The sequence below is a fragment of the Zonotrichia leucophrys genome, chromosome 23, assembly GCF_028769735.1.
Source record: "Zonotrichia leucophrys gambelii isolate GWCS_2022_RI chromosome 23, RI_Zleu_2.0, whole genome shotgun sequence".
Lineage (NCBI taxonomy): Eukaryota > Metazoa > Chordata > Aves > Passeriformes > Passerellidae > Zonotrichia > Zonotrichia leucophrys.
Window position 1 is genome coordinate 3,098,742 of NC_088192.1, and position 13,546 is coordinate 3,112,287.

The 13,546-nt window shown below is 46.4% G+C and overlaps 1 protein-coding gene and 1 long non-coding RNA gene across 2 annotated transcripts in view; one reads left to right on the forward strand and one right to left on the reverse strand.

Annotated features, from left to right (window-relative positions):
- Positions 1 to 1,300: 1,300 nt before the first annotated feature.
- LOC135457263 (uncharacterized) lies at positions 1,301 to 9,808 on the reverse strand. Its single transcript, XR_010442685.1, has 3 exons — positions 9,100 to 9,808; positions 7,922 to 8,002; positions 1,301 to 2,185 (listed from the first exon to the last, which is right to left on the reverse strand). It is a non-coding gene; the product is annotated as an uncharacterized LOC135457263 (long non-coding RNA).
- A 339-nt stretch (positions 9,809 to 10,147) lies between these two features.
- The window catches only part of ZMYM4 (zinc finger MYM-type containing 4), a 44,970-nt gene continuing 41,571 nt past the window's right edge, over positions 10,148 to 13,546 (forward strand). The window contains exon 1 of the mRNA XM_064731863.1: positions 10,148 to 10,309. Coding sequence (XP_064587933.1) covers positions 10,268 to 10,309 — 42 coding nt within the window. The 5' untranslated portion in view covers positions 10,148 to 10,267. The remainder of the gene's footprint in view (positions 10,310 to 13,546) is intronic.

Consider the following 13,546-nt stretch of genomic DNA (forward strand, 5'->3'; position numbering starts at 1 on the left):
AGGTTAAATCACTGCAAGAACAAATTTGGGACTGGCTCTTATCACAAACTAACAACTGGCATCTCCTTGCTGTCACATCTGGTTCTGTCACTTCACAAAACAACACTGAGTGGAAAAGGGTTGAGTTTGCCTGTGTTGGGTCTTAAGTATAAATGAACTGTATTTTCAGGAGCTACTAATTTTTATCCTTCTTCAAAAGAGATAAAGAGTGTAATTATTCTCCTAATTCTGCAAAAATCTGCAGAGCAAAGATCAGAACAGAAAAAGGGAGCTCAGATTTCTGCAGGACCCAAGGGGGGATTAATGGGGTGTCTGGGCAGGACCAGGAGTTGGACTCAATGATCCCTCTGGGTCTCTTCCAACTCAAGATATTCTGTGATCCTATGACTTTATGAAAAATCTATACAAGAATCTGTAGAATTTATCTAAAGTCTGCAAAGTGGATTTGAATTTCTCCAGATCCAGGGTAAGATCCATGTTTTGCAGCTGCAATATGAGTGTTTATCCTGGTCTTCAAATCAGAGGAAAACTGATGCCTGAGCAGGACTTGAAGTAAAAACAACCTCTGGTAACAGTGACCTGCTTTGTAAGTGTTCAGCTGGCTGGTTTTGTACAAAAACAGACACTGAGGAAAAAAGCTTGGGATGTTCTCCCCAGTATAAATAAATAAATATAGTTCTGTTCCACTATAAATAAATATATCTGAGACTGGAAATGTTCTGTGACACCTGGGGTAAGAGTTGAAGAATTTCTCCATCCTAACATTGATCTTTTCATTGGGATGTTCAGTGCACACATACATTAGTTCAGTTTAATAGGAGCCATTGAGAGAAGCAAAAAAAGGAAGAACTCCAGACCTCTCTCACCCTCAAAATATTAATCTATTTAAAAATAACACTGCTGTTACTAATTCTGAGGATTTTTCATATTGTACAACTGATCTAAAAATTGAATTAAGCCGTGGTAAGAAGCAGTCTGTGACTAATGAGGAAAAGACCTTAGAGGAATATGCCAGGGAATCAGGCTGCCACAGAGGTGCCCAAAGTTCTGAATGTCTCTGCTGCCACGAGCACAGGATAATCCTCAGGTAATCCCTGTGTGCAGCTCAGCAGGTGATTGATTCAGATACATTTTTCCCCCTAAACTGTTTCCTCTTGTTATAAACATAAACACAAGACTGGCAAGGAGAAATCTGAATTATGTCTGTATTATTAATTGCAGATTGGAGGAGGAAGGAGCAGCGTGTGTCCAAGTTGCTAATTAGGAATAATTACCCCATGAGGTTCTGTAAGTATCCCAAGTACAACAAACAGGAATCCCACTAACATCCTTTCCTACTGAAGGAGCAATTAAATGCTGTGAGGAGATGTCTGCACTCCCTGGCCATTCCCTGGAAAATTTTGACCCAGAAGAAAACAGTTGAAGGGCTGTGTGCACAAATTCCAGTATGTCCCAGAACTAGAGGTGCTCAGGAATTTCAAGAATCAGGAAGCAAAGGGAGGAGTGGGAAGGGAGAGCAGAGCAGGGAGGCACCCAGAAGGTGCAGGGGAGAGTCCTTGCTCTGCTGCAGCCTCTCCTAAACAGAGTCTGTGGTGCACTGGGATAAAGCTGCCTGAAGAACAGGGATTCCTGCAGAACCTTTCATCATTCTGGGGCTCACCAGAGTGTCACAAAGGGACCTTTGATAGAATAAAGGAGGAAGCAAAATGCCAATAGCATCACCTGGTATCTGAAGCTGAGGCAGGACAGAGTCTCTTCAGCTCACAGCAACTTTCCCTGGCACTCAGTGATGAGGGTTCTCCTCTCCCTCCAGGGCTGTTTTCACCTCTCCTTGAGCACAGATTGAATCTGCCCTCCAAGAGGTTTTTCCTCCATACCATCACAAATATGCCTATAGGCTTAAAAACAGAGAGCTCTGAGGTTGGGAAGTTCTGTGACTTGATGAGATCACACAATCTGGATAAAGTGATCTTTCCTCCTCTTGCTGCCTGTGTCTCCTCTCTCAGCAGCAGCTGCTGTGCCAGTGGGTGATCCCAGAGTGATCCTTGGACAGCTGGGCATGCCAAGAATGGCTTCAGAGAGCTCCAAGAGCCTCCATTCCCAGTGATGTTAATTGGAGTTAAGGATGCTCAGTGCCTTGCAGGAACACTCAGCACAAAGCTGTCAATCCAGACATGTCCTTGAGCTGTGGACAGAAATGAGATAGACAGAACTAGAATTTATCCCACTGCCCCACAGTTAACAGTAAGCATGCCATCTATTAAAATAATTTAATCTTCTGTGGTTTCCTACTAGAAAGAATTTAATTTTGTATTTCTTTGATTGATAGAATTTAAAACTCTGTCACGTTTTGTCACCTACTGGGCAGGGTCCTTTAGATGCAGCCCAGAAATCCAGGTGTGCCCTGGGCTCAGCAGCTGAGGGAGGGGATTCACTCAGACTGCCTGGGAATGCTGCATCCAGTTCTGGTGCCCCAACATAAAGGGAACTTGGAACTGTTGGAGAAAATCCAGAGAGATGTGAATTTAATAAAGGGCTGGAGCACTTTCCCCATGGAGACAGCCTGGGAGAGCTGGGGCTGTTCAGCTGGAGAAGAAAAGGTTGTTTGGAGACCCCACAGCATCTTCCAGGATCTGCAGGAGCCTCCAGGAAAGCTGGAGAGGAACTCTGCATCAGAAACTGGAGTGACAGGACAAGGAATGGCTTCCCACTGAGGAGGGGAAATTTAGGCTTGATAAATGGAAGAAATTCTCCCTTGTGAGGGTGGGGAAAGGGTGCCCAGGGAAGCTGTGGCTTCTCCATCCCTGGAAGTGTCCAAAGACAGGTTGGACAGGGCTTGGGGCACCCTGGGACAGTGGAAGGTGTCCCTGCCCATGGCAGGGGTGGAACTGGGTGGGTTTTAATGTCCCCTCCAACCCAAACCAGTGTGGGATTCTGTGACAATAAATATGTGGCAAGACTGGGATGTGTTACAGAGAATCCTGTGCTTCCCTCTCACAGAGCCAGGCAGGGAAACAGAGACAACAACTCTGCAAAATCCCAGCAGTTCTGAGCTGAGCCCTGGTTAATGTTTGGCTATGCATGGAATGTCAGTGGGGCAGAAGGGAGTAAACTCACAGGGCTGTATTTCATAAGGCTGCCATGACTTTCTCAAAAATCTCAAGACTGGCAATGTCTTCTCTATAATTATTTTTTAATATACTGCTATTTCCAAAAGACAAACACAAAGGATGAAAGAGAAAATCAAACCCTTTTTTTCTTCCTAACACAAAAATGGTGGCAATTTTAAAATAAACAATTTTATTCTGCCTTTGGAAAAAGTGATGTAGTCACAGCATGAATTCAGGATGATATTAAAAAGCAGCAACCAGAGTTTGTGAGTGGGCAGTAATTGCCAATAAAGATTCAAGACAACACAAATGGCTAAAGAACTGCAGAGGTTATTCATGTCACTCCTCAGTGACTCTCAGAAGACAAAGATAAAATTAATCCTGCTGTAGCAGCAGGCACTTGAAGAGACTTCCCAGGGGATGATGCTCTGACAACCTGACACCTATCCCAGACCTTGAGCACAATCACATTTTGCAAAAGTCTAACAGTTCCCTTTTTGAAAATTACTTTTGGCATCTTATTATGGCAAATAATAAGATCTAAACATCACGGTGACATGATGGCTAGCAGAGCTGCAAGCAATCTGGGATGTCTTGTGCAGGTTTTACTGATCTCACCCCATTTATTCTGGGGGTTCACAGGGTGAGCTTGGTGCCAGCATGAGCTCTCCCACTGCTGCTTGGGGTGGGAGTTTGGATTTTCTGCAGGGAGACAAGAGCAGATAGAAAAACAAAATGAAGACCCAAAAGCTAAGAGAAAATTCACATTTTCTTTCTTCTGCTTCAACAAAAAAATCTGCTATGAATCTGCCACAAAACTTCTTTTAACATAAACTGGATTTCCATCAGGAAAACTTTCCAATGAGTGTCCTGGTAGCACAAGAAAGGCATGAATACAGCTGGAAAATAGATAATGACTGTATAAGAAAAGAAGTGTAACAAAGAGAAATTTTCTGGTTGCTTTTATGGCAACCTCCACCCACCAGTCTGCTATGGATGAGATGCACCCATGTCCCAAGAGGGAGGTGGTCTACAGATAAATAATAAATTCAGTTTTCTGTCTGGGTTTTGTGCTTCTGCCATAGAATTTTTCCCAACAGATCACTCATTACAAAAAAAAAAAAAAGCTTCAAAATTTGAAGCCTTTTTGCACTGAGAATTTTTAAGGCTCCAGAGTAAGAAAGATTCAGAGTCCCTGATGCAGAGCAGCATCAGCTGTTTGTAACACAGAATTAGCTATAAAAGTGCATCCCACATCTGCACGTTGGTCACTGTCTGTTTAAATATTTCATGATGTGTGCAATTAAGTTCTTTCCTCCCTGTTGACTCTGTGACTTTAGAAATCCAAAGTATTTATCTTGACCCATGTTCTAGGCTTATTTTCACATTTGCACGCTGACAATGAAGCAAAACAATTTCTTTTTTATTTATAACCAGATTCACTTTGGGGAGCTGAGAGCTGCCATATTTGGTGTGCAAAAACTGCTGTCTGGCATGTTTGGAAACAAAAGCCTGTGTTATTGAGACTTAAAAAGAGGATGCAAAATAGATTTATAATTATTGTAATTAGAATAAAAGCATGATTGCACTGAACTTAAATCCTGGTCCAAATTTCATACACATGCACAAACCATCCAAACAGAAATTAACTTCCTAATTAATATTGGATCATTCCTATTATAAAAAAGGCACTATTAATTATTGATGATGCTTGTGCTTTTCCTGAGCTGTTTCCATCTTTTCCCCTCCAGCTCATGGAGTGCTGGGGGTAATGCAGCACGTACAAATAAATCACTCAGAGGTGTGGAAGTTACTCACACTCCTGCACGCAGGAGGATCTGCTCCTGGATGTTCTTATCAAACAGAATACAGAGGGGCATTTGTTTGTACGAGCAGAGCTAGAATATTCTCTTTAGAGTTCAGCTTCCTCCTTTCATCCCACCCACCACCAGACACTTCCTGACATTTCTCCTGCAGGCAGAGCAAGGCAACTGCTCCTTTTCTTTTTTTTTTTTTTCCTTTTTCAACGGCTGCTCCTTCAGTTATCTGTGGGTGGTGGGGGAAGGGGATGTTAACAGCAAACACAGCCAGAGCAAGTCTGGGAATGAGGGGGAGTTTCAGGATGGAAATAGGCCCCTGCCAGCCCTCCTGCGTCTGTGTCTCTATGACTAAGCGTTTGCTTTTTAAAACTTGCCTTTTCTCTTCCCTTGATCCTTGTGCTTTCCAAGCCTCCTGTTCCCCTTTGTCCTGGCAGCTCCAGGGAAACGCAGATCCCACCCAGCACGTGAGGGACAAACCAGAGCAGCCCCTGAGCTGGGACACAAACCCACATTTCCTGTCTGCTCAGGGCTCAAGGGGAGACACCACTGCAGGCTTTTATTCCTCTGAAATATTCCCTGTATTTTCTTACAGCATTACAGCCCTGCAGTATGAGAGCACCTAAATTTAAGAGGTGTCCACAGTTTTGTCCATCTCTGGGACACAAAAGGCCGCTGGCTGCTCATCTCCACATCCCTTTTCAGTCCATGACAGCAACAAGGACAAAGAAGTGCCCAAAGCACCACATGGTCAGTGGTGAATGTGGTGGTTGGACTTTGTGATCTTAGAGGTCTTTTCCAACCTTAACCATTTCATGATTCTTTGTGGGTCCAAGCTGTATTTTCCTCCACCCATCTCCCAAAGCTGTCCCATTTGGATGCTCACTGGAAAGAAAAGATTATTTATTTTTATTAATTCATGTTTGGCCTGAAACACTCAGCAGGGCTGTTCCACCTGCAGCTGGAATTCTCTGCAGACCCTGTGCTGGGGCAGAGGCAGGAATGCCCAACCCCAACCCATGGGGCTGGCAGGTTTTAGGGGTGCCCAGCCCCACTCTGCACAGCTGGCAGGTTTTAGGGGTGCCCAGCCCCAACCCATGGGGCTGGCAGGTTTTAGGGGTGCCCAGCCCCACTCTGCACAGCTGGCAGGTTTGGGGTGCCCAGCCCCAACCCATGGGGCTGGCAGGTTTTAGGGGTGCCCAGCCCCACTCTGCACAGCTGGCAGGTTTTAGGGGTGCCCAGCCCCACTCTGCACAGCTGGCAGGTTTGTAGGAATGCCCAGCCCCACTCTGCACAGCTGGCAGGTTTGTAGGAATGCCCAGCCCCTCTCTGCACAGCTGGCAGGTTTTAGGGGTGCCCAGCCCCACTCTGCACAGCTGGCAGGTTTGGGGTGCCCAGCCCCAACCCATGGGGCTGGCAGGTTTTAGGGGTGCCCAGCCCCACTCTGCACAGCTGGCAGGTTTGTAGGAATACCCAGCCCCACTCTGCACAGCTGGCAGGTTTTAGGAGTGCCCAGCCCCAACCCATGGAGCTGGCAGGTCTTAGGGGTGCCCAGCCCCACTCTGCACAGCTGGCAGGTTTGTAGGGGTGCCCAGCCCCACTCTGCACAGCTGGCAGGTTTTAGGGGTGCCCAGCCCCACTCTGCACAGCTGGCAGGTTTGTAGGAATACCCAGCCCCACTCTGCACAGCTGGCAGGTTTGTAGGAATACCCAGCCCCACCCTGCACAGCTGGCAGGTTTGTAGGGGTGCCCAGCCCCACTCTGCACAGCTGGCAGGTTTGTAGGGGTGCCCAGCCCCACTCTGCACAGCTGGCAGGTTTGTAGGGGTGCCCAGCCCCTCTCTGCACAGCTGGCAGGTTTTAGAGGTGCCCAGCCCCACTCTGCACAGCTGGCAGGTTTTCTGGGTGATCTATATTCAGCTGTGCATGCCCCTGGGGATGTGCAGAGATCATTCATCCAGTTCACTGAACTGCAGCCTGCATGTGGAGGGGGTTTTGTGGTTCCTTTTTAAATGTCACTGGTTTAAAGAGGAATAGTCTCACTCAGGGTTGTGCAGCAGATTGGAATATGGGCACTCCAGGGGTGAATTAAAAAGCAATTCAAAAACAATAGTGTGGAACAATCTTATCTTTTCCCTGCCTTATCCAGGCATTTATCTTGCTCTGTTCTGAGGAGTCATCACCACATTACCCACATATTCTGCAGTGTCTCTTTTAGCCATGTTAGTGCACAGACAGTTCCTGCAGAATCACAGAATCATGGAATGGTTTGGGTTGGAAGGAACCTTAAATATCATCTTGTTCCAAACACTGCCATGGGCAGGGACATCTTCCACTATCCCAGGTGGCTCCAAGCTCCATCCAACCTGATCTTGGACACTTGGATCCAGGGGCAACCTGTTCCAGAGCTTCCTGTGAACACACAGAGCTCCCTGTTCCTTCACAGGGAACAATTCCTTCCAAATCTCCCACCTAACCCTGCCCTCTGGCAGTGGGGAGCCGTTTCCCCTTGTCCTGCCAGCCCTTGCAAACAGCCTGTCCCCATTTTTTCCTGTTGTCCCCTTCAGGCACTGCAAAGCCACAGCCAGGTCTTCCCAAAGCTGGGCCAACAACACCCAAGAGTCTGAAGAAGCTGAACAATGTCCTGCTCTGGTTCCAACACCCTACAGAGAACAGGTTTGGCTGTCTCAGCCCACACCAGGGTCAATCTGGCTTTAAATGGTTCCTCTCACTGGCACCCCCTTGTCTGTCCTTTGTGCACCCTCAGCAAACCTGCAGCAGGCAGAGATTTCAACAGCACGTGGCTGATTTACCACCTGTTGTAGTGACAGGATCGATTTCTCACAGAATCCTTTGTACAGTGGTCTGAAAGCATTTTGTGTTGCATGCCCAAAGTTCCATCCCTCCCTGATTCCTTAGGAGAACCACACAATGATGTCTGTTCCCATTAAAAAGCTTGAACAATTTCATTTTCTACCATTCTATAGAAACTTACAATGTAGCCCCAAAAAGTTACAGGAGTTTTGTAGAGTTCTCGTGGTATTTGAGGTTATCGTGAGTGGTTCAGCATTTGGCACTAGGATGACAAGAAAAAAGAGGTTTAGTCAACACAAAAACACCCCCAATTTCTAAACTTCAGCCTGAAAACATGAAGGCAGCCTTTGCAAAGCCTCAGAAAGCAGAGGGCAAAAAGAAAAAGCAAGTTTATTTTCCTGAGTGTCTTAATTCCTAAACCAAACTCAAACTTTTAAAGTCTTCCTCATACTTGAATTCCTCAGCATTTTTGTTAAGTTAATAAATATTTATTCTTTATTATATTTATTATGTAGTAAATTTATTTCTCTATTTTCTGTCTTCCTAGAAAATCCCATTGAGGAATCTGTGCATTTTCAGCTGGTCCACAATCTGTGCTTGTGACCCTCATGCTTTTGGGACACCTGTGTGTTCACAGTAAACTTTTGTGCAAAACACCTGGGGAACCCTGATATGTGCAGCCCTATATTGATATTGAGACAGTATTAGAATTTCTAACTCTAAAAAAAATTAAATATAAATCCCTATTCATTTTTTTTAATGTTATTGTATTTTGTCCCATAAAAAAATTAAATATTCATTATTTTCTTCGTAGCTATCTAAATTTTTAATTAGATAGCTACAAAGAAAAGAATTTAAAAAAAAACTTTTAAAATTGCTATACAATTTCTTAAATTGCTATACAGTTCTCATATAACATCTTTTGCCATTAAAAAAACCCAAATTCTTTGAGAAATTTCACAAAACAACTTATCAACTGTAATTATTTTAGACTTCAAGATAAGGATTATTTTAATTTAGACTTGAGGATGAGGATTATTGCATAAGTGAAAAGCATTAATTATTAAATTATGACATTAATTATCTCTCTATCCTTGGAATGCCATGATTTCTAAGAGAGACCTGACAGGATTTCCTAAATGAATCCCAATATTCTGCATCCAGCATTTCAGGCCAGCTGAAGGACAGTGTTTATATAAGGATCACTTCAGTCACCACTGAAATGCAGCTGCAGCTCAGCACCAGTCTATAATTGTGCAAATCAGATAAACTGGGAAGTGGAGATTTCCTTTAAGACCAAGTTTTAATTAGCAGATAGATTATTTAATTATTAAAGAGACAAGAGCGCATTGTCCTTACCAACTTCTGGGCGCTGGCAATGTCCAACATTGCTCACAATAAAAAACCCTCAATAATCTGAATCTCACATATGGTTTCAAAGGTTTTCTTAATAGGCCATCAGTGTTCATTGGCTATGTGTTATATAGCTCTCTTTTAATTAGTGTTCTGCTGGGTAATTCTCTTGCTATTCATGCTAATTAGTGCCATGCTCAGTGTTTCTTTCCTTTGGGCTGGTGGTTTCTTGCTCCATGGGTTGGCAGTGGTGATCTCCTCCTGCCACAAAAATGATTCTTCACCCAGCTGTTGATTCAGCACTATTACAGGTTGGGTTTATTGGCTGTTCCTCATCTTGCATTTCTGCCAGGTGTCTTTGTGGCCCGTCAATTGTGCATTTCCTGTGGCCACCATCACTGGCACATCCCTCTCCCCGAGCTTTGTTAAACTCCCTCTAGGTCTGAGATCATGAAGCATGTCCAGGCCTGACCCTTAACAAGGCAATTCTACCAACAATAACTTCTACCAACAATAACATCACAGAAAATCCTGAAGAAAATTTTGACGTATTCCACGTTTTTCAACAGTACCAACAAAATTAAATTAAACTCAGTTAAAAAATGAATTCGAAATGAATTCATTCACGCATGACGCAGCAGAGGTACAATAGGCAGGACAGGTGAGGTGGGCGCCGTGAGGGCGGCGCTGTGGCCTGGCAGGCCCTCCCCCCAGGAGCCCACCGACCACCTGCCGCCAGCGCGGCAGCCCCGGCAGCCACGCCACGAGGTCGCCGCCCCCACATCGCCGCCGGCAGCGCCGTGAGGGCGGCGGAGCCCCGGGGCCGCTCCCGCCGCGGGATCCCGGCGCGTCCCCCCCGCCTCAGGGCACCCCCGACCCCGCGGCCCCGCCGAGCCTCCGGCGCGCAGGCGCGGGCGCGCGCAGGCGTGCGGCGCATGCGCGGAGCGGCCCCGCGCTGGGCTGGTCGGGGCAGCTCCGGGAGCAGCGGCCGCGGCCTGGCGGGTCCGAGCCCCCCCCCCCGCCGCCCTCGGGGAGCCGCCGGGCCCCCCCTCAGCCCCGCCCGCCGCGCCGCGGAGCCCCCCGGAGCCGCCGCCCCCCGGAGCGCGGGGGAGGCTGAGAGGGAGTGACCCCCGGCCCCTCGCCCCGGGCTGGGACAGCTGAGGGGGGGCGCAACATGGCGGAGGCCAAGGAGGAGGGGCCCGGCCCCCGCGGCAGGGTGAGTGGGGGGCGCGGGGGGCGCGGGCCGGGGCGGGATGCGGCGGGCGGGGCCGGGGGTCCCGGGGGCACCGAGCCGCACGAGCTGCCCGGCCGCAGGCCAGCAGCGCTGCCCCTCGGGGCCCTTGAGCTTCCTCTCCCTCGGGGCAGTGCCCGAGCATCCCCGCCACGAGCGTCTGGGCATCACTTCAGTAATAAACTTGCAGCTGAGCAGGAGCTGTCGTCACCGTCCGTCTCCTTGTTTAAAGCACGATGTCCTTGCTGCTCCTCTTAATTCCAGTTGTCCATGTCAGGCCAGAGTGAGCCAAGATGGCAGCACCATGCAGTTCTTGGGTGCTCAGGCTGTGAGCATTGAATGGTTTCTGTTAGCCATGGCCATGCCAGGGTTTGGCTGTAGCCCTTGTGTGGCTCGTGTTGGCCATGCCAGGGTTTGGCTGTAGCCCTTGTGTGACCCGTGTTGGCCATGCCAGGGTTTGGCTGTAGCCCTTGTGTGGCTCGTGTTGGCCATGCCAGGGTTTGGCTGTAACCCTTGTGTGGCTCGTGTTGGCCATGCCAGGGTTTGGCTGTAGCCCTTGTGTGACCCGTGTTGGCCATGCCAGGGTTTGGCTGTAGCCCTTGTGTGACTCGTGTTGGCCATGCCAGGGTTTGGCTGTAACCCCTGTGTGACCCGTGTTGGCCATGCCAGGGTTTGGCTGTGACCCATGTTGGCCATGCCCCTTCCAGGACTTGGCTGTAGCCCTTGTGCCAGTGCCTTTAGCCATGAACATCCCAGCTCTTGGTGCTTTGTTGTCACAGCTTGGGCCATCGTTGTCACCTCTTGGTCTGTAAGCACACTGTCCATTCTCATCTGTTTGGTATCATAGAGTCATGAAGGGTAGAAAACACCTCCAAGGTGATCAAACCCAACTTTACTTGAAGAACTGCTTCATCTGTTAAACCAGTGGAAGGTTCTTTGTGGCCAACACTTTGTAGTTGTGAAGGAAATGTGGGTGAATGTTTTAAGCAGTGCTGAAAATAATCTTGCCACGAGTCCAGTCCTCTTTCCTTCACACATGTAGTATTTAGTTGAAAGCTTTTTGCCAGGAATGAGGTTTCAATTATGTTTCTGCTTGAGTGGAAGAGTCAACAGTCCACTACAAGACTGAGCTGTCCAATTCCCTTTCCCCAAAGATGAAGAAGTTTTCCCATTCATTCTCCAGCCTTGGGAAAAACAAGAGCAGAGGCTCAACTTTTCCACTGGGGCATGGGAGAGAAGTTTAATTGCTGAATTTGTATCAGGGAACTTGAAACTTGTGAAAGTAATTGTTGATTAACATTGAAACTAATTGTTACCAAAGAGAAAACCAATTGTTACCAAAGAGAGCATGAGGGTCTCACTTGAGTGAGTTGTGTAGATGTTTGACTACTCTGCAGTTAGGGAGTGAAAATCATCTCTGAGTTTCTTAAACCTGTGTCTTTCAAACACTTCACTTTACAGGCTCCAGGAATTTTGTGGAATTGCTCCCAGAGTACATAAATGTGCAGGTCTTTGGGGGAATTGATATTGGCTAGCTGCAAGAAGTGTGAAGGGAAATGGCTGCATGTAGGGCAGTAACTTCAGAAATCTTGAATTAAACTTCATTGCCAGTGATTGAAATGTTGGTGGACATAAGGAAACACTTGTGCACCATGAGGACAGCCAAGTGTTGGAGCAGCTTGCTCAGAGGTTGTGCAGTCTGTGCTGGTGTCTCTGGTTTCTTTGCACTCATTGCCTTGACGTGCTCCTTTTATCTGTAGAGTCACTTGGTGTTACCTACAGAAAAAGAGAATGTTGCCTTTTTCCTTCCCAAGCTTGACACTTACCCACTGAGAAATAACAAATTCATCATCTGCTCAATCTCATCTTCATTGGTCTTGGGAAAAATCATTTCTGTCTCTGTTGGCTAATTATTCCCTGGGTGCCAAGTGTGGAAGTCTCCATCAGTTCCTGCTGCACGTGTCCCTGCAGGTTCTGGAAAGCTCCTCATGCTGTTGGCATTGACAATGTTCTCTGCTCCTGCTGAAGCACAGGGCTTCAGTAAAAGTCAGGAATGATCCAGGGAAGTGGTGCTGCCCTGGGCAAGTAAATTGGGAAAGAGGAAACACAACTTGTCTGTGAGGCATCATCCCAAAGCTGCTTTTGCCACAAGATGCTCTTGAGGAACGTGGGGAGAGGTGAATCCTGGGCTGCTCCAAAGGCTGATGGAGCCTGTGAGGAGTGAGCAAACTGTAAATCAGCACACAGAGATCTCCTAATAATTAATGAGGTCATGGAAGACCTGCATTTCCCAGTTCTCTTCCCACAGTGGCCCAGTTCCCATTCTGCAGGAGGTCGTGGGTTTGGGTTCTCCCAAGTCTTGTGCCTAAGGCAGAACAAGCATTTCTTGTAAAAATTATTTTCCTTTGTGTGGAGAAAAATCAAGAGTGATTTAATGATTTCTTCAGACAGGAGCTTAGCAGTTGGTGGTGTTTTCAGAATTGTTCTTTGCAGTATTAGAATCTCTGCAATTATTCCAGAAGCACATCCACTGGAACTGGCATGTTGCAAATCCCATGGATAAGCAGTCACCATCTTTTAACTCAACAAACTAAAGGATAAAATTTTTGCCAATCTAAGACTGACAGAAGTTTATCTAAATTTATTTTTAATAGGTTTTGGTAAAGTTTTATGTCTAAATTGTTTTAGAGCAGGTTAATTTCTGCCCTAAATCAAACTGTTGTGTATGCTAAGAAAACATTTACTACATAAAATCAACTTGAAGGATATCTGCTAGTATGTTTTTTAGCAGTTTATAAAAAAAATTTGGCAATTCAACTTTAATTTGTGTATAATATCATTGTTTTGAACAGTTGATTGTTTTGACTGGAATGTTCATTTATTTACAACAGTTGTTGATAACTCCTTGGACCAGGCAAGACAGTTTGGGCTGTACTGAAATTTGACACTTGGACTGTTGGAAATGAATGTGGTGTGAACAGGTGAACACTTGGCTGTCCACATTAATAAAACAGATGTTTGCAAAAGATTTTTAATTTTGCATGACTGTAATTAAAAATTGAAGGAGAGCATCTTATTTAGAAAGTTTTGGTGCTGAATTACTCCAGAATGGTAGAAAGATGATGAAAATGTTTTTCTGCCAAGGATTGTGCACCTCTCAAGGGATGTTTTAATGTCAAAATCTTGGAATTGTCTTTGCAAAAATGAGCATAATGGATCCCA